Consider the following 22,022-nt stretch of genomic DNA (forward strand, 5'->3'; position numbering starts at 1 on the left):
ACAATTGTTTATTATATGCAATTAAAAAGTAATTTACTAAGTTAAATATTGCAAAATAGAACAACCATCCCAAGGAAAACAGTAAATATTTAAGTATGAGATATACGATGTCAAAGCAATCATTAACGTCATCAATCAGTAATATGTTTGCTCTGTCGTCACGTCAATAACCTGACAGCAGACCTACTTACAGCTAACAGCTGCACTTCAGTCAATCGGCCAACTGACGCTGTCACCTAACTTCTACACTCAAATCGAGATAAAATAATATTACGATTACTTTGATGACTCCTTTTATAATGTACTAGCGGTTACCCGTGGATTCGCATGCAATTTCATTTTGGAAAACAGAGACACTATGAGCAATATTGTTTTAAATGACATTCCAAACAATCCTGAGATAATTTATAGTCACTGAAATTTATCCCAATCAATCTCCTGATCCATTTTAGATTTAGGTTTAGAGATGGGGCCCTAAAGTGGGAGAATGAATCTGTTTTTATAAGTACCTCTGAAATTTTTACAATTCTCTTTAATATTTCATGATGATATTTTATTGAATAGCTCCGACGATTTCAGTAGCAATGACATATTTTAGGCCAGTGTGGAGAACCCCGTCTTAAGGGAGATTAAAGTCGAAGTCCTTAGCTTTTAAGTTATGATGTAACATTATTTAATTTTGCTGTAGTTGATTAAAATCCCATTAAAAACAAACCCAGACAAAGAAAAGCTTCTGCACGTAACACGACATTTTTAAAGTGTAACTGACTTTGACAGGTGCATATTAACGAACATTTACAACCTGTTTAGATGTGTATAAATTATTATACTGTCTTATTATTCTTGACTTTGACAGGTGAATATCAACGAACATTTACTACCTGTTTAGATGTGTATAAATTATTATACTGTCTTATTATTCTTGACTTTGACAGGCGAATATCAACGAACATTTACAACCTGTTTAGATGTGTATAAATTATTATACTGTCTTATTATTCTTGACTTTGACAGGTGAATATCAACGAACATTTACTACCTGTTTAGATGTGTATAAATTATTATACTGTCTTATTATTCTTGACTTTGACAGGTGATTATCAACGAACATTTACTACCTGTTTAGATGTGTATAAATTATTATACTGTCTTATTATTCTTGACTTTGACAGGTGATTAAAAACACTGTACTATCTGCTAATTACGCCAAGTCCATAAATACAATAGATAGCAGTTATCCGCGGCTTCGCACGCAATTTTGTGTTTCAAAATAAACACAATGGACATATAGGCTATGGCCATTATAATTTACTCCGGTCTTATTATTTTGTGTGCCGCAGTTGATTTTGCCTTGTTTCCGCAACCAAGAAATTACATATTATACATGCACAGGTATATGAAGCCTACTTCTGTCAAAAGCACTTTCGGCCATTTTAATAATTCCATAAATATAATGGATAATGGTTTCAAATTTTTCAAAAAGTAAATAAAGACTGATGTTAGTGTTAAAATGAAAGTATAACATAAAAATGTTTCCATAAGAGACAAATCATAGCTCTTCGTAACCGACGTAGACTATCTACCTGGACGGTGATAGCAATATAAAACTTCACATAAATGAGCGAAGACTGACACACCTGGTGGGATATCTTTTAAGATAAAAAAAGCTATTATAAGATGACTGTTTAGCAACAGACACACTTATATGGTTGTGACATGTTCAGATATATGTATAGCGTGTGGCTAATGTTTGTTTCTTGCAAATAATCTACAGTATTATCGTGTAATTTAAGTAAACTTAACCAACAGAAATATAATCAATCAATACAGTACAACTATTAAACGTACCATTACTAATGATTCTTTTTCTGTTCTAGGGAGCAGATTCTGAATGAATTGTGTAGTACAGTTTTTGAAATTAGCACCGTGCATTTTCTTATTTGTTATCAAGAATCGAAGTGCAATAAATTATATTAAATCTCTGATAAAGTTTAAATTATGATTTAGATTTTGACATGGATATACAATACAAACTTACTTGGCCCGGCAGTGAATAAACACTAAATTTGCACATGTATCACAGCATAGCATCTTAAAAAGTTAAACAATAAAACAATTAACCTTGCAAAGAGATATCCTTAGTTGAATTCTATATATTTTATGTTTTAAAAACAGTTAAATTGAAATCGAACTATGCAAGGTTGCTAAATAGTAGCCACAACCTAGGATGCAATGATGTCTCGTACCATAGTCACAACCAGGCTTGCAATGATATGTCTCGTACCATAGCCAGAACCAGGCCTGCAATGATATGTCTCGTACCATAGCCAGAACCAGGTCTGCAATGATAGTCTCGTACCATAGCCAGAACCAGGCCTGCAATGATATGTCTCGTACCATAGCCAGAACCAGGCCTGCAATGATATGTCTCGTACCATAGCCAGAACCAGGTCTGCAATGATAGTCTCGTACCATAGCCAGAACCAGGCCTGCAATGATATGTCTCGTACCATAGCCAGAACCAGGCCTGCAATGATATGTCTCGTACCATAGCCAGAACCAGGTCTGCAATGATATGTCTCGTATCATAGTTACAACCCAGACTTGCAGTGATACTTTATGGTAACATAGTAAACTAAATTTGAAACAATTGTAAATAACAAAATTATTCTTATGTTATACAATTAAAAATTTATGTTATCATTGGTTAAAATGGTGTGAATAATACATAAAATGTATTTGGCAATGTTGGTGGAAAACGGTTCCATATCAAAAGGTATTATATAATAAAATTATTTTCAAATCAGTTTTAATATATTCTATATGGTGGCCATTTAATTTCTGTTTTATGAAATATCTAATAAAACACTGTATTTATAAAAAATGTATAAGACACAAAAAGTTCTAAAATAATATTTTATTTCCAAGGATACTTCATTTTGTACAAATTGGTTAAGAAATAATTATTGTACGGTAGGTATCATCCGAAGAATATCATCAATTTTATTTAACTTATTAATTCCAAACTAATCAGATTTTCGGTATGTCTTCCATAGTTGACAATACACTGCCGTAGTCGACGTTGTAACGATTCTCTCACTCGTTCAAGGATTCCTGGTGTAGCCTTAATGTGTCTGACACCTTCTTCTATCCGTTGTTGTAAATCTTCAATTGTATAAATTGAATGTGTGTGTATACTAGAGATTATAGATGTTTCCAAAGATGAAAATCAGTCGGTTTCACCTATGTGGCCAAGCTACTGGTCCTCTACGTCCAATCCACTTATTTCCAAATTGTTTGTTAAACAATGCACGTACATTAACGCTAAAACACGGAGGAGCTCCATCATGCATACACCACATACGGTGTCTTGTGGCAGCAGGCAAGTCTTCCAACAATTCAAACAACTTATTCTGGATGAAATTCAAATAACTCTCACCATTTTGTGGCAAAACTAAAGGACCAGTCAACACATCACCAATAACAAAATTTGTTATAATATGGATATTTAATATCCATACATTGAATGAGAAGTTTTGCTCATACCTAGATTGCATTGTTGTATGAGGGTTTTTGCCCATTCGTGTATATTGTGAACTTTTAAAATTCCGTGCTTGTTCAAACCAACTTTATCGGTAAACATCACCGATGATAAGGTCTCGAGCATACTTTTCTAACATTGGGGTTCAAAAAGCAAGCCTGTTTGTATTGTCACTCGGAAGAGGGACTCTTTAAATGTGGTACGGATGCAGTTTTTGGGTTTTCAAAATCCGCCAAATGAACATACAGTATGTAGTCAACGCCTCTCACGACTTACGCGATTCCTCTGGTACTCTCGCTAAGGGTCTTGTTCAACTGCTTTCAACACTCGCTCTTCTAAGCTCAAAGTTCTAGTGGTTTTGGACTACCGCAGTCATGCACCAAGGGTGCAAATAATTCAGTCTCCCTAAGACGATCATGAAATCTCACAATTTTTTTCTCATTTGGTAAATATCTATTTGGAAACCTTTATGCATACAAGCGACGAGCATTAGCTCGGTTGCAGTTTGGAAGGCTAAACATCAGGTGCATGTCCGTCATCTCTTGAAAAAAGTAAATGTTATCCATCACTACCAATTGGAAACTCATCTTGCAAACGTGTTAAGTTGGTTATGTTTACACTAATTATTAGATAGTAAAGGTTCAATAGTCAGTTTCCGTGCTGCATTTTAATACAGGAACAGCTGATCCGAATAACAGCTGTTCTAATACTGTCAAATTATGGGCCATTTAATATGCCTGTGAAACACGAAACCTGCCATAAAACAGTTATTTCTTAACCGATTTTTACAAAATATGATGTATGTTTGGAAAGGAAAGGTATATACAACTATTATCTTATATACGTTTGATGAATCAATAGTTTATTACATATTTCATAAAACACAAATTAAATGGTCGCCAAAAAATATTAAACTGATATAAACAGGATTTATCTAGTATAATACCTTCTGAAATTGACCCGTTTTCTAAGTTTTGTAGCAATCATGAAGGTAAAAAGAAATATAATGTTGTTTTAATAAAAATGGTGTATAACTGCTAAAAAAGCAAAAATGCGAGGAAATTATTCTTCATTTTTAGCATAGTTAAACTTAGTCTGAAAATGCATACTCAGGCCAACCTTTTTGTTACAATCTGAATCTGAAATTAAAAAAAGGAATCAAATAAAAAGCCTACTCGTATTACATTCCTGCCTGGTTGGTGATGCAAGGTATTTTATGTTGGCTTCAGGCTTGCTAAGTTATGGTATATTCATCCATATACCGAGTAAAAGAAAAACTATTGTGATGATGCATTAAATTATTGAGACATTTTGGTGATCATAACAGTTTTGTGGTACTTGGTTTGAAAAATTGTTTAAGTAAACCAAAATAGATATCACAGGAAAGAGAAACAACGATGACATTTGGTACAACACTATTTCATTCTGTTGACGGGTCTTTTAAAATACGAGACATATCATTGTAGCACTGGCCATTTGGCTTTATTATTTATTAATAATGCAGAGAGATTTCAATTACGGTAATAATTTGTATAACAGTCTTATCGCAAGAAATTAATATGCTATACTCGTGCGAAGATTAAACCATGTATCTCAGACCTAAGTGCATTAAACAACAGTTTATTCGCCAAACCCAGGCTTGCAATTATATGTTTATTATTCCAGCCACAACCCTTGGCTTGCAATGATACGTATCATACCATAGCCACAAACCAGACTTGCAATGATATATCTCGTACCATAGTTACACTGAGCAAGAACTCCAGCTTCGAATAAACCTTGGGCATAAGGCTATAGGCTATATAATAATTACATCATATGACCGCCCAAACATCCGCGGTTAATGCTAGACAACACACATATGGTCAGATTTTATTGAAATTTGGAATCTTTTGTACGAAGTTGTAATATAGTAAAAACATTTTTAATTCTTTATCCATTAAGGACTCAACGAAGCCTTAACGTAAAATCGTCTCGTTCATCCGTCTGTAGGTGCGATTACGCTTGATAGGAAGGTCCTAGAGACTTGATATAGTTGACATTAGTTTATATTGGTCCAAGGTAGAACTGTTCTGATTTTGGGGTTAAAAGGACAAAGGGGTGTCCGTCTGCGTATTTCAATAAGTTATGTTGGGCCCTTAGATACTCCACTGTATCGGTTTATTTACTTAGCAAAAAATAAAGTTTTGATTGAGACTTCAGTTTTCTGTATGCACGGTTTCTACTAAAATGGGTATTTTGTTTTTGTTTCTTAGATTTGTAGCGTCTTGATTATATTCGAAACAGCCCGAGTCTTATCACATGAATACGTTGAAAACACTTAATATTGAGATATTTAGGTCTCGCTGTTAAGAGCATTCTTCAGTCAATTGATGATAAACTGAACTAATAAAGCGATTTAGTGAAGATAGCTCTCCACAGCGATCTCGAATATCTCAATACTATAACTGATTTGATACCAATAGTTTGACGCTATGTTCATTCACAATGAAGTAGAATATCTCAAGTTTGTAATTTTTTGTTACCAAAGGTTTACGCCATGTATACTGGAACGTAGGAAATGATGTTTGAAGTGTGAAATAAGATTGAAATATAAATTAAATAACAGTGACTAGTAAATTTAAAACAGTGGATCGCGCTCAGACAATACATGCAATACCAAGCAAAAATGTTCCCTTACAGTCGGTGCAACTCAATGTGATATGGAGGTATCCACATATTACCAGATATTAGTCGCATATTATTGCAAACATAGATTTAGTTTGTTTGGAAAAAGTTACATGTTACATTCTGAATCCAATCTTTTTGTACGCAGAGAACAGAAAATATTCCTTGTTTCATTGTCAAATATACGAGTAGTCTATTTACACTTGCATGGAATAAAATTTACCATTTATACTCCACTAAAAAAAGAAAAAAAACTATTTATGCCTTATGATATGGCGCAAACAGTGCCCCCACAAAACTTAATAAAAAAGTTGCAGAAGTTTGAATACAAATTGTATGTAAAAATAACATTTAGATATGCCTAAGATTTTTGTAGCATTCAGGTTCAGCTTCAATAATTTCACATCAATGCTCATGCTTTATTATTAACCAAGTGTTTAACTCCAACAAAGTATGATCTAAAGAAAATAATTATGCATTTATTAAAAAAACCAAAAGTACTTAACGAGCACGTTTAGAATGTTTATTATTTGTAGTCTACACACATCGAGCTAGTTAGTTACCATCAATTAAAGTACTACACACCAAAAGTCCTACAAGTCTTGGGTTCAATAATTGGCTGACTCTCAGTTAATTCTTTCATTCGAGGGGCTGCAAAATTTTCTTTCCCGTCTGTCCGCACGATATCCTGAAAACGAACTAACATAGAGACCAGACATTTTGTATGAAGCTTCATTTAAATATTAGTAAATAATGTTCGATGATGTTGCATGCTAATCCATGGGATTTGACTGTGTGTTAACACATAGTTTTACATTGGTCTTATGGGTATGCACGATGGCAACAGAAAATAGAATAAATACATTTTTATATACGCTGAGTACAATCATATGAGTTTTTAACAAGTAACTTACTAGCACATTTGGATTATTCATACAGGAAAAAGAAAGTTTAATAGAATGGAAAGTCAATGTTAAAAGTCGATGACAAGATTTGATTTCAGGGCATTCTTGTTTTGTACAATCCTCCTCACCTCTACCGGAAGTGTTATTATTTTAATTCTGCTATTAAACCTAACTCAATGACAAAAAAATGTGAATATAACATGCAACAAGTTATCTTGAGAAAGATGTAATCTGTAAACATTTTGCATGAAACTTCTGCATCAACAGGAATGATTGTGGCATTTGCTTAGATGGAATTTTTCTGAGCGCCATTGAAGCCTATCTATCAGTCAGTAGACTGACCCAATGCATATTTTGTCTGCCGGGGAATTGTAAAACTTTCTTTTCTGTACAATGTCTGTCTGTCTATATGTCCGCATGACATCTTGAGAGTGAAATAAGCTATAGGTTTGAAAGTTTGCATGCAATCTCTCGTGACATGTGATGTGGTGTATTATACCTACTTTGCATTATAGCAACGAAGTGTGCAGTCTTGCGGAGTGTAAGCTACACTACAAGAAAAGTTCGTGACAAGATCTGATGTTTGCGCACTCTTGGGTTGCAGCAACCCCCACCCCTCTCCTCCAACTTGACAGGAATTTTAATTTTTAAACACTGTTATGCAAACTAACTTAATGAACAAAAATGTGGATGTATAATGTAGCAAGATATCTCGACAAAGATCATCTGCAATCTATTAATTTTGCATCAAACTTAACTTCCACATGACAAGAATTAGTTCTATGACGATGCATGTCGAAATATGGATTTTCGCTGTGCGTCACTGAAGCCTTATCTGACCGTAGGAGAGTCATCTCCAGAATGAAAGGAGCTGTAGGCTTGAAATTTTAATTCAACCTTAGCGAAGCATATTACGCGACACATGATGTAGCACACACCCTACCTTGTTATAAAATACTAACTTTGCATTTTAAGTTATAATGTAAATGAACATGTTTTACGATTTAATATATACGTTCAATATTCTTGTCATGTGCGCTTAAATAAAAATTCATATATATATAATATATATATATATATATATATAGTTTAGTATTATATAATATTAAAAATATAGGCACTTATTTACGGGGTATATGCCGGAGAGAGAGGATTTTTGATAAAGCCGGAATGTGATCAAAATGTTGCCTTCAAGCTGGTAAGTTAGGTTTGGTAGTGAAGCCGATGTATTCACAGTATCACGTTATAGATAGCAAGTTGCTGGCAAAGCCAGTGACCATTGCATTGCAATTGATAAGATATAAGGAATAAAGTCATTTTCTTAATTTAGTATAGGCAAGAAGGAACCGCCATTGTGAAGAAGGCGTTGTAAAGTAATTAGTTAATACATAATCATCAATGCATAATCATCAATCGATCATTAATGCATAAGAGTATACAAAATAAAGATACAATCTATCAAATGTTAGGTACTTTTAAAAAATGTTACAAACAGTTAATTATCTGTAAATAAGCTGAAGTTTTCTGTTGCGTGTTAAACAATTTATAACAATAACAGCCTTGTAATTTATTATCAAATCACCAAGAGGTCACAAAAAATCATTATTGGCGGTGGAACTTGAGTATTTCCAATGCCAACATGAGGTAGCAAGAAAGTGTTTACTTGGCTTTTGCAGCTAATATATTCCCAATACTGCTCCAAGGTTGGCAAGTGATAAAGGTACTGAAGAAATATTGATTTTGTGGGTAGTAGAAAGAGTAACACACTGCCATTCTAGTAGTATGTTGTGGTGTGTGGCATAGGGAATGAATGTGCCAGTTACGATTCATCGTTGATTTCTCATTTTGCTTGCAGCATCAATGTAAACAAGAGAGGATGGAATAGAATATGGACAAGATATGTGCAGAAATATGTTCTTGCGAGCAAGTCTGTGGCCACTTCTAATTTGCTAATCATCAGATTCACATTCAAATGGAAACATATATTAACTGAACAGTTTTACGAAGCTCTCAGTCCTTAGTGAAGTGCACCTTTGAATGGGTCTCTTTGTGGGGTGGAAATCAGTCTATTCTCGTAAGCCCAACATTGTCTGTACAGGGGCTACGACCTATAACGTGTAAGTCGCTGTCAGTCAAATATCAATTGAAGTTATAGTTTATTGGTTTTCATGCTGTGAAGGTGAGCGAATACATGGATAAACGAGTTGCAGGAAGTATGCTGGAGTGCAGGTACGTATATGCTACTAGTTCTTTCGTAAAACAGTACACGATGCACATATAGAGATCCACTCTTTTGATCTAACTTTTTTTTCAAAAATCTAAAAGTCGTACAAAACTGACAGTTATCACGTTTTATTATCTTCAGCCAATTACTGACCATAGTCAAATTTCAGAGAGATTTATACCATCCGAGACTGATTCAATAATCAGGTTGTTTTTTCAAATAGATCTCTTGCACATCTTTGACCTACAATTTAGCGCGATAATACAAGTTTTCTACGAATTTCAAATTGGTTGTAAATCATTGATAGAGATTTGAAGCTATTTTATTCCAGGGCAACGATAGTAAAATTTTAGGAACTGATATGGACGCCATTCGCTCGCCGTCCTCGGCTGTCAAAGACCAGATTTATTGCTTTGCTTTTTTATCTCTTTGGTCAACACGACTCCGAGAGGACAATGATTTAACAACAATGAATAAAGCAACAGCTATTGCACAACTGGTTCTTACGGCGATAGATTTAAGAAAATGTGGTTGGTGGGTATACATGTGCAAAGGGAAAAAGGTCACATTATGCAGGCCATACAACAAGATATGCGTGTTACTATTATCACTACAAATTTTAAAATAGCCATAAGTTATATTTGACATGCACAAGGATGAAGAGGATGTGTACCGCTCATGTAAAAAGGAGAAAAGATAGAATTGATAAAAAACAGGAAAGAGTCAATATAAATTTAGAAATGCGTACCTTACACAGCTAAATAAAAATGTTTAATACTTAAAAACGTATAGGTGGAAAACAGCAATAACAGTAATTTTAAATGTGGTATCCATTTTTATTGACCCAAAAACGAACGAAAACAAACCTGAAAACATTTTTGGCTAAATAAATCGGTATTATAAATACATATTAAATATGAAAAAGGTATATATATTTTGACATCACCTTAATAGAAATTTATAAAGAAGTGAAGGTGCTTTTTACTAACCTAGAATTGGCTGTAAATAATTCATTGGAAATGAATTTATAATGAGTCACTGCATATCGTTTGAAGAAAGTTTTCAGTGGACTAGAGCTGTGAAAATATTCTTACATAAGATTAAAAAAAGATTCAAGATGTTAACTTACGCAAACATATCAATAATACACTTAAAATAAACTTACAATAAATAATTAGTGCGACTAAAAGAGAGGCAGTTTCTGTTCCCGCGGTTCGCTTACGTATTGCCTAAAATTGTATTCATCAGAACCTAGTAATTGGTTGAGTGCTTTAAGCAAACACGATATACCTGGTTAGATTGTATTTATTTAATGATCACGCGTTATGTGTGCTTAAGAGCCGGATGGATAGTGTGTTTGTATGTTTCTTGTTAAGTAGGATTTTTGGTACTTTCGTATTAACTGGAGGCTACTCTCAAAGTAGTACCAAAGTTAAAGTTAACCTTTACCAACGTTCACGTGATCTGTGCTTGAATTTAGGTTCTATCACGAGGGATGTTCTTTCTCTCGCTAGAAGTGGAGGGTGGCGCCGTTGGCGTCACCGAAGCTCGTACTAATGGCCAGGGGCATTTCCGATCGGTACTTTCTCGACATCAGATTACGTGCCAGATCGTTTAACGCCTTCGGGCCCACCCCGCACTTCTGGCGAAAAAAAGTAAAACATCCCTCGAGATAATACCTACATTAAAGTCCAGATCACATGAGCGCTCTTAAATGTTAACTTGAACTTTTGAAATTTATAAGACGTACATAAATGTATTTACCTACTTGTAAATACCAAATAAAAAATAGCAGGTAAGAAGAAAATGGCCTCCAGATAATACAAAAGTACCGAATATCTCCAAAAAAGTCGGATAAACTAAATAGCTTTTGGATGCGTATTTATTATATCATTTCCCATGATTGTACTGTATTACTAACAAAGGTCGTAAAATTACAAGAGGTTTACATTGTTCTTATAAGGCTAGAATCAAGATGGCCATCAGTTGAGCCGGTTTTAAGTAGGAGATTGGGCCGTGGATGGCTTGTCACGCCGCGCCCTAGGGTTTCCTTTTATCAGTCTGCAGTCTTACAGATAACGGAGACAACAATTTTGAGATGCCCTCTTAAGAGAGTTAGACCCCCCCACTCACTTCTTATCTGCCAGATATCTCCAGGCACTAAATTCCTCCAGGCATCCCAAGGATCCTCGCTCCGCTGACAGAGTTCAAGTTATCTCTGGTTGTCACACATGTGTTTGTGTCAAGTATGAGGTTATTTCTTGAATATCGTTTGGTGTTGGGGTTATCTTTATATTGCTAATCACTCGAATAAGATGTTAAAGCGATGGGAATAGGCAAGAGCCAAAGATTTATACATAACATAGTACTTTTGAACTCTTATATAAGAAATACTCGGAAAATGCAGACGATAACTTCTCTATTCATGCCGTAACTGTGATGATGGAACTTTCAGATAATTGTTTAGCCAACCGTCACATTCCAGCAGATTTACCGGTACTTCAGAGATGTAATTTTCCTTCCTCTAGAGATCCGGTTACATTTCGGCTGCTCCAGGGACTGGAATTGTTAGGCAGTAGAATACAGTTCCAGCTTCCACTGTAACCCTCTTGGCTCATGTTAATTCGCTGACAATCTGTTGGTTAATAGGACTTTTTTCATTGCTAAAACGCAGCATCCTGTCAGTCAGCTATTATCCTGTCAGACGGGTTGTGACCTTGTTTTGGATTGTGAATGTGTTTGTGGACATGTTCCCCAGAAGCTTAGGGAATAAATATGTGAATTAATTATTTTTTTCATGTTTGTCTGATTGAAGCATGATCTTCGTATACCTTTGGATATGATTGAGAGGTCCGCGTACAGCACCCTTTTCTGTTGACCGGCAAAATTAAATACACAGAATTACCTACTGCTTTCACGTTCATTAACTCTAAAATTACACTTTCATCTGCACCTAGACTGCTATCTGGTGGTAACTGCTGTCATAGCTCTTTTTTCAAACTCATTTTATAACTTGGTGGTCTCAATAACATTCTTTTGTTTGTGGGACTATTCGTATATTTAAATCTAATTCTGTTCGGATTCTCAATTTTTAATATACCAGCATCATGTAAGTGAAAAGTGGCCATTTCCAAAGAACTCAGTTCAGGGATTTCGGAAGTGTAAAGCAATCGATTAGTGCAGAAGTTACTTTGACGATGGCTGTGAGGAAAATATCATGGACATTTCTAAGGATGCAACTTGTAATATTGTGATCGACATCGCACTAGTTTTACGTTACATAATTAAACGTCACAAAGTAACAGCATGTTTAATTTGCTGATGAGTTGGAGATTTATGCAGACGATACTGGAGAAGGTATCGTCATGAATTCCTTTGGCTCAAAACGCAACAGTCTGTTGTATGTATCAGCGTTCTCGCCGACATTCCTTTTCTCTCCTACTACCTTTTTTCGCTTTTATCGGTGTTAATTGTTATTGACAGCTCCAAGATTTCTTCAGTTAAAATTTAACATACACATCACTGTTTGTGTTACAAACAAAAACCTGGAGATTTCAAAAGTTTGTAATAACCTACTTGAGAACTACCGCAGTACCCGTAATATAACAATACTACTGTAGATGATTATGCATGTTTGTTAGGCGATAAACCAAAAACTCTCATTATCGAATACCACACAACTCCCACACACAAAAACAGTATTTGTTCAACGTTCTCACCGACTAGCCTCCTACGCCTCATATGTCAACACACACATCCTTTCTGGTGTGCCGATGGACGGGCGTGTCCCGGAAGTCCCATCTCTAGTTCATCATTGTTTTTGCTATCAGGTAACAAGACAATTTCATACGTAATGGAGATGTATTATCCATTTCATTACAGTCCTGTTAATTGGGAGCCTTTCTCAGCAGAAACATATCCTAACTTGTATTACAGTGGGTTTAATACGTGTTGCTTAAGCTTTTATAAGGATATATTACCCATGAATATGGCATACATGTACATATATATGTAATATGGATTAGAATACACTAGAATATGCAGGGCTAATAAAAAGTATACTCAATATTAACATTTTAATGGTCGCACCAAGAATAACGACTCAGTATAGGTACCTCGGTGGGGTACAAAACTGCAATTTTCGATTAGCATCACAACAGTGTCTCTTCCCTGATTGTAGGACTGTAGGTCCACGCCTACTTTTTTGACGAGGGTGGCTGACGTCACTTTTCTGCAGAGTAGGACAGTTAGTCCACGGGTGTCGGCGTGGACTAAACTGTCCTACTTTTCAAAACTGACCTGGCCGTGAAATAACTTTTCTACCTGCGCTTAATCTTCATTCTGTGGAAGAATGTGAGTGATACTTCCACTACACACGCACAGCGTACTGCTTAGGCAGTAAATATAACAGCTTACTCAAACCAAAACTCAAGGTATCACTTATGAAGTGGGTTGCTAATTGGGATTAAATTTGAACAAATTCCATACATCACTATCTGAGTAATTCGGCAATATCCTAATGAATGATAAACATCTACAGTCAGTTTTGTTATAATTATACCTTATCTTGGTCCATCATTAGTGTAATACGGTATATGCGAGTAGACACGTCACTTATAGTAGGCAAAACGTTAATTGAAATGTATATTTGATTGTTTTATTATTACTGTTATTAATTAAAACTATACTTTAGATCATATTTATTATATTACATTTATAATTGTATCAAATTACTTTAAATATATAACTATAGATAGGCAAAATATTAAATAGTGGCTCTTGGCCTATAAACCAAAATTTCTCTCTTGTATTCAGAGACATATTAGCTTACACAAAAGAGTGCGAGTATATATGAGTACTAAACATGTATCAGGAGATAAGACATTATTAAAAATTAATCTTTTAAAATAGGTATAACTCAATTACGGAAATTTGTTGATTATTTGTACTAACAACGAACTTTATGTTTATTAAAAAACAACTTGCAGTATGGACAATTTTACAAAAGGTTATGAAAACTAATTATGATCTCATATTAAACAATTCTTATTTTTGAATTACCAATACATGATTAATTACAATTTACAAATAAATGCTGAATTGGATAGTAACGCTAGATTAACCTAAAATGTAAGTTAACTTTCGACTTACAATTTGAATATAATTCTAGAAGAAAAATTACTTTACCGACGGATACTCTTATTGAAGAAATCAATAACTTATACAAATTTAATAAGTGTAATAAGTGGGACCCAAAGTCCAGATAGGTGACAAATTAAAACAACGTATATTACTCATAAATGTATTTATATCCATAGTACAATTTTAAAAGGAAGAACGATTAACAATAAAATAATATTTTTCAACAGATATGAACATGAAATTTATTGCATCTTTGTGTGTTTTATTATTGTTTAGCGCTAGAGATTTATATGTTAGTCTTAAAATAAATATTATTATCTCTATTTTAAGTTAAACTGTACATTTACAAAGTTAGAAATCTAGCTGATAAAAAAAACACCTGTATACCTATTTTATGTAACATGTTTCTGCTCAGTGAATTGCTATGTTATTTGGTATTCACGGTTTGCTAGGAAAAGTTTTAATCCTGTCATAATATTAAGTGCTAAACCACAAACATTTATGACAATCCAAGTATTATCTTACAAAACTGACATCATATTTTAGCAAATTTTGGATTTAAACAATTCATTACATTTAATGTGAGGACAGTATTTAAAGGCATTGGACCTATTTATATTTTAGTTAATGATACATAGGTGAGATGACATGCCCCTTACATATTACATGGGAAATGTTATGTTGGACATTAGATCCACTTAAAGTAAATTAATTTCTAAAGAAGGAAGTCCTTTTAAGCACTGACGCACAAAATAAACGTACTTGCACCGGACACAAGAGATTTTTAAGTTCCATTCAAAACTTGCAGTTGCTATTCATGGCTATATACCGCTACGACATAATTTTTAAGTTCGATCAAATCCCGGAAACACAGTATATAATATTTTTGAGTTACTAGCAAGTTACCAGCGACTTCGGCCACAATAAACTATTTAATAGCTTCTTAAACCCTTTTAGTTTTATTCCTCTTTAAAATAAATCAAACCGGTAAAAATTTGGAACATCTTAGTTAATAAAAAATACTAATGATGTAAAAGTGTTGAAAGGTCACGATTACAAATAATTCATGTTAAAAAACTAGTAGGTTCCCCGCGGTTTCATACGCAATTTAGATGGCTGTCGTATGAGCACTTCTGGTTCGCATAATTTATATTTCCGACACCAACGTTGAGATTTCTTTGTTCCTACGATCCAGGAAATATGTCTAAAAGTGTATACTTATAGCGATTGTAATTTATTCCTGGCTTAATATATTTTGTGCCTTAGTTGGCTTTGTTACTTTGTTTGCTCGATCAAGTTTGCGTTTTAGAACAGTCTTTAAATTTATAGTAAAATTTATATAGTAAATGCTTCTTTGATATCAGCTTTACAGTACTCACCAAACACTACACAACGTTTTAAAGATCTTTATGAAAGAAAATTAACATTAAAAGTTAGAGGTCATCTCAAGTCAGAAAAAAATGGTGGCTAAGACAAATTTAAATTTTTTAACTTAAAGCGAATGTTAGTACGTGTTTTAACACATGAAAGCTCAATAAACAAAAATAACAAAAGTAGTTTTATAGTTTTTAATGGAATTTAAACCATGAAGTTTATGGTGTTGTTTATAGGCAAACTGCTGAAATTCCATTTCCAGCCCTAAACCTTTCAACCTCTTTAAATCCGCTACCACCCAACAATGACTTGGACATCTTTTTTAAAAAGTTCCATATCATATGCGATAAGTTAGTCGTATAAAATCCTCTAATCCACCTTAAGAACGCTGGTTTAAAGGTTACGTAACCAATCTCCTAAGTATAATTTGAAAAAAAAACACATTTATTACAAAGGCTATTTTGAAAAATGTTTATGAGCTATTAGACATATTCTTTTAGTCAATTTCACTATACTAAACCCAGACATAACTTATGGAAAAGAAGAAACCAAAAGTCAACCCTTCGAATAAAAGAAATAGTGAAGGGGCGTCTAAAAATAAACAACAGCTGACTCAAAGATGTGAATATTGTCGGTCACCCAAGAGGCAACAGCTGGTCCCTGATAAGAGTTATCACATCCGATGGGAGAGACAGGTTCCGGAGCCAACATGTGCGCAGAGTTGACCCTACCGTCAACTGCCTCCGTTTAAAATTAAAATCCATTCAAACGGGATCACGAACTATTCATTTAATCAAGCCGCAGAACGGAACTCCAAAAATAGCGACGTTGTGTCTCAGATTTACTTGGCAGGAGTAATGCCTATCTTCTAAGGTTTTCCGTTTACACCGCGACACGAAATTGCTAACAATTTTCAATCTTGACATATTTCGGCTTTACTGTGGAGAGTATTCTTCATTCATAACATGTGTTTCTCAAACCAAACTAAAAAAAAAAAAAAAAAAAAAAAAAAAAAAAAAAAAAAAAAAAAAAAAAACTTAAAATGGGCTTCTACAGCTAGGCCAAACTGGCTCAATATTGTGTTAGTAAAATTTTGACGAGGCGTAAACCGGAAAACTTAGAAGAAAATTGTATCCTGTCTTTAAGTCATTTTGGTTAATGTTGTCATTATTTATCTTGAACAATATTTTTCAACATCCATTTTAAAGCAACGTAAAGGTAGACACATATCTCCTCTACGAAATATTTTACATTATCTTATACGTGATAAGGCGATTGTACTTTATTGTATGATCAAAATTGTACATTTTTTGAAACTTTGACATAAAAAAAACATTAGTTTTTTTTCTTTGTGGCTACAAGCAAAAGCTTGTAAGTGAACTGGGTGTCAAGATTTCAGCTACCGTACTCAGTTTAAAGAAATCTGTAATAACTCATATTTTATCATGCAGAAAAGCAGCAATCTTTTCATTTATACGTTAATAATTTCGACATAGTGCTGTTCTTAAATACTGATTTTTTGCACAAAAAATCAATACGTAAAGATTAATACTATAAACATACAGATATTACATCGATTAGTGTTTTCTGTAGCGCTAATCAATCGCTATAAAATGCTAAATGCACTCTACTCGGGACTCGACTGAGCGTTCTATAAATAGTATAAAATTGTACTCAGCGTTTACTTTGATAACCAACAACTTGATAATCCATCCACACTCCTTTGTTTGGAATTTGCTTATGACGATGGGATTTTTCCGGACATTATTGCTATCGTCCAGTGATACAAAACAATCAGTACTACTGATATAAATTTTGTTTTGTATCACTGAACAATGGAAAATATCAGTAAAATCTCGTTTCCTTCATTATTCACACTGGTTTGTAACATGTAAATTTGAATGTAAAAAAAAACAAGCATTATAAGTAATAAAAACAATAGGAAGCATTGTGACCTTACTGTGTAGTAAAAATGGAAGACTGCAGTGGCTGTCAAAGATACTATTCACGACTACAAAACTGAAGTGTGAATCTAAGTTAGACACTGTAATAAGGATCACATACAGTACTTGGGATAAACCTTAAATTAAAATCATGAACATTATAAAATATGGTGATGCACTCTACAAGAGTTATTTTACATTATTTTTACGCAAACAACATTCCTTTACTACAACTACATTATTATATAACGTTGTGAAATACATTAAGGATTCACTTGGTAAGCAATAACAATAAAATTAACGATAGGCTGAGTTGTTATGAGGCACAATGAATATTACTGGGTCATTTGAATATTTAATATTTTCAATCAATAAAACAAGACAATAATTGAATTAAACACGTGTTGGCTGTAAATACGTATTTGTACTTATACAACAGGGAAAATGATTGGCAAAATTAATTATTCATGAACTATTGCAATATATCTTTTGCTAAATGTTTCAGTTACTACCCGTTTGAAAAGTGGTGAAAAGAAATAACCACTTTTAAATGCTTTTAAAGTTTCAAACCTGCCTTGGGTCCCGGGGTCTGGCTGTGAATCTGGAAAGATTTTGTAAACCGGTAAACATATCCCTCATGTCAGTTTCCTACTTCAGCTACGACCATAAACCGTTTGATTAAATGCATGTTTCCACCACCATGTGTCTAGACGTCACATACCCAGCCTATCTTATGAAACAACAGCTGGTTTTGTTGTATGTCCTGTTTACAGTTTACTTGACATACGTTAATGTGAGAGATTCAAGCCCCAGTTTGAACATATGACAAAAACCTTAATATGGAAAACTGATGGTCTGCAAACCAGTGCACAGACAATCTTTAAAACAATGTCTGGATAATGAGTTTGCGGAACCTGTCTATAAAGTAGTAATCTTCACTATTCAGAAAATGATGCACGTTGTTTAACTAGATGTACGTGCTATGGAACTAATGTTACCGTGGATGATTAATGGGCAGTTTCGAATGGATAGAGTTCCCAAAAACAACAACCGTGGTCGTTTTAGGGATCCATAGATTAAAAAAAACCATTGAAATTGGCATTCTTGGCACAAATGGTAAACCAATATTATTATTTCGTATTCTTTGAGCCAAAGGTTAAACGTTTTTTTACTATACTGCGCTGAACGCCTTACGATGAAATCGCGGGATTTGGCATAAAATGGTTTGACAGTTTTTAGAGAACACTTAAATTATTACGAATTGTACTCCTTTTGGGCTAAGGAGTTCTAGTGCCACAAATGTTCTTTCACGTAAGAACAGCCGTTCAAGTGTTATGATGGTATGAGATTAATTAAAATTGACTCAAGTTTCTAGAAGGTGGGCAATTCCTTACATACAACTGCTAGAGGCTAGGGCAAAGAATTTGTTCAAGGGACAAGGAATTCCCAGAGATCGCGAGCTCTTAGAAACCAGGTATTTCCAAAGGCCAGGAGTTCCCATTAGCCGAAACCTTCTACATTCCGGCAGTTTATAAATATAAAGTGAAGTCTTTCAGGTCCGAAGCTACGAAGTCAGGAAAGTTCTAAAGGTGGTATCTCTTATACGCCAAACGTTTGTCGTATCTAGAGCTGCAAATAGGCCTGGACTTTCCAGAGGTCGAAAGTTCTATATACGGGATGCTTCCTGAGAACAGAAGCTCCGAGCCAAAAGGCTCCTATGTCTGGGGTGATCAGAGGCTGTGAGTGACATTTCTAGAGTTTCTAGAGGGTAGACGCTTTTAAGTGCTTCAAAATCTTCTAGATGCATCGGGTCACAAGTTCTAATAAGTTCAATCACTTTATAAGTAAGTAGTTTAAAATTCGGTAACTCTAAAATGCCAGGAGCTTCTAAAGAATAAGGTTTCAAGAGACAAGTAGCTCTAAGAGGCTGTGGAATTTTAGAGACCGGAAGTACTCGTGGGTCAAATGGAGTTCGGAAGCGCCAAGAGAGCAAAACTTTCCAGAGATCACGAGCTTCTAAAGGTTGGAGATGATGCAGGCCTCTTAGAAGTTCCCTTAGACTAAAAGATTTTAGAGACCGAAGGCTCTCTAAGAAGCGAGAAGCTCTTAATGTTGACCAGCATTCTTCGGAAGTTTTTTTTAGGTAAAAGATTCAATAAACTAGTTGCTTCTAAAAGATGAGAGCTCTAAGATGCCTAAAACTTATAGAGGATAGAAGTTTCCAGTGGCCAGGAGCTCGCCAAAGCTGTAGTAGTTGAAAGTTGTCATATTCCAGAAGCTAGGGGTCGAAATTCCAAATGCCAGATATGCATATCCCTGGCCAGTTACCACAAAGGGAGAAATCAATAGCTGTCATAGAATCCTGACACAAGCCAGTTTAGAGGCTAGAGTAATGTAGAGCCTAGATGGATCAATAGCTGGGCTATTATATTAGCTAATAGGTAGAACGAATTTTGCGGTTCTAAAAGTTATGTTGTTTCAGATACTGCTCGAAAACTAAGAGTTCTAGGATTCTTAAAAGGGTTAACGTTCTCGAAAATGGCATATCTTAGCCAAAATGTTTAGGTTATACTGTCATATTTCTTTCATATTAAATCTGTCGTGGAAAAAATTGCATTATTGAACATACGTACTTTTTACAGCATAATATTTACGTATAACTACTGTCATCTTGCAAGAATTTCTCCAGAACAAAAAAAAATATGATTTTACAAGACCAACAAAGTTTTTTCACAGTTACCTGTTACAATACCATTGAGACATTGTAATTTCTTAAAATAATGTACCTGCTCCCTTATTTGTTGCTTTAATGTCGCTTATTTATTCAATTTTTTAGAATCAATATCCAAGTTAGTGAGGTTCTGGACATATTTGAAAGAAAATTCTTATATTGATTTCTACAGTAGACCCTAGAGGCTTGTCGCTTGGATTCAAATACACCTGGTTTACGCCTGGAAATATCTAAAAGAAGCAATGATTTTCTTTTATAAGCACAGCGCGACACACGCACAGACTTAATATTATATTTTTATTTATTCATGAAAGCCTAGATATTAATTAGTTGAACAACACTAAATTAATTCTTGATCTAGTGAACACGTTTTCGATTAATACCCTGAATTATAACTATATGAGATGAAATATCACGTCGAACATGAAGTTATAAGGAATCTTGAAGTTGCCTACGGACCCAAAACGATACAGTACGTATTATATGACGCGTGTGCCGGTAAGTAAGGGTACACGTGCGCTCTCAGACCGCGATGGCCCACTTCTTTGAAGTCTTACTTGTGTGGTGTTTACATAACAAACGACGCAGACTGCGAGAATAGAATAAATCGTTATTGATTACTTCGGGAAGAACGCTGTTACAGTTGAAATAATTATGATGGAAATCAATAATACAAATTATAAAAAGGCTCGACGATTAATGAAAATATCGATCTAATTTATGATGAGTCATAATGGATAATTAGGTATATTTCAGATATGTACGGTACTCACCCAAAAAAGCCATAACTAGTTGATATGTTATCGCGTCGGCTGAGACAGACTGACTGAGCAACAGTAGCAGTAGCAGAAGCGAGCAGCTGGCGGCGACAACAGAGGTGGCGGGAACGATATCGTCACAGCTGACGGGATAGTGACAATAGCACTCTTACAGTTATCGTTAGACACACTCATATCGTCAATCGGCAGTTTCTTATCAGTACACTAAGTTATCGAGTGGTGACGAGACAATTTTATTTTTGATGACTAGCAGCTTAAATGCAAGTCTACTGACTGAGCAGACGTAAACAAATACGAGGAAGTACACACTCCACTGGGCCTGTCCCTGTTGCAACTGATACAATACAGTGCTACCAACGTCTGCGCTTAAACGAACAGTCCGGCAGATCGATTTTACAGTAGTCCCAATACAACAACTGTGATACGCATAGTATATAGACTCATTATCATGTAATCTATACTGCTGACACAGTTAAATAATAAAACGCGCCCAGTTGTTATGATTCGTTCTGGTTCACACAACTATAAACGTGCCCATAAATATCTTATATCAAGTTCCTCAATTACAATTCAGCAACTTAGATTGTTGACAAAAATCGTGCAAGTTTTCCTGTCCACACTATTGATTTCAAGAACCTTCTAGATTATTAACTTAAATCTATTATGCAAGCATGTTGTTACAATCGGAAGACGTTGATTGGTTTAAAACACAACCA

At 34.6% G+C, this 22,022-nt stretch overlaps 1 protein-coding gene across 1 annotated transcript in view; it reads right to left on the minus strand.

Moving 5' to 3' along the window:
- Positions 1-21,628, minus strand: part of LOC124362862 (sialin) — a 47,904-nt gene extending 26,276 nt beyond the window's left edge. The window contains exon 1 of the mRNA XM_046817722.1: positions 21,301-21,628. Within this exon, the coding sequence (XP_046673678.1) occupies positions 21,301-21,313 (13 nt within the window). The 5' untranslated portion in view covers positions 21,314-21,628. The remainder of the gene's footprint in view (positions 1-21,300) is intronic.
- Positions 21,629-22,022: the final 394 nt, after the last annotated feature.

The sequence above is a fragment of the Homalodisca vitripennis genome, chromosome 5, assembly GCF_021130785.1.
Source record: "Homalodisca vitripennis isolate AUS2020 chromosome 5, UT_GWSS_2.1, whole genome shotgun sequence".
Taxonomy (NCBI): domain Eukaryota; kingdom Metazoa; phylum Arthropoda; class Insecta; order Hemiptera; family Cicadellidae; genus Homalodisca; species Homalodisca vitripennis.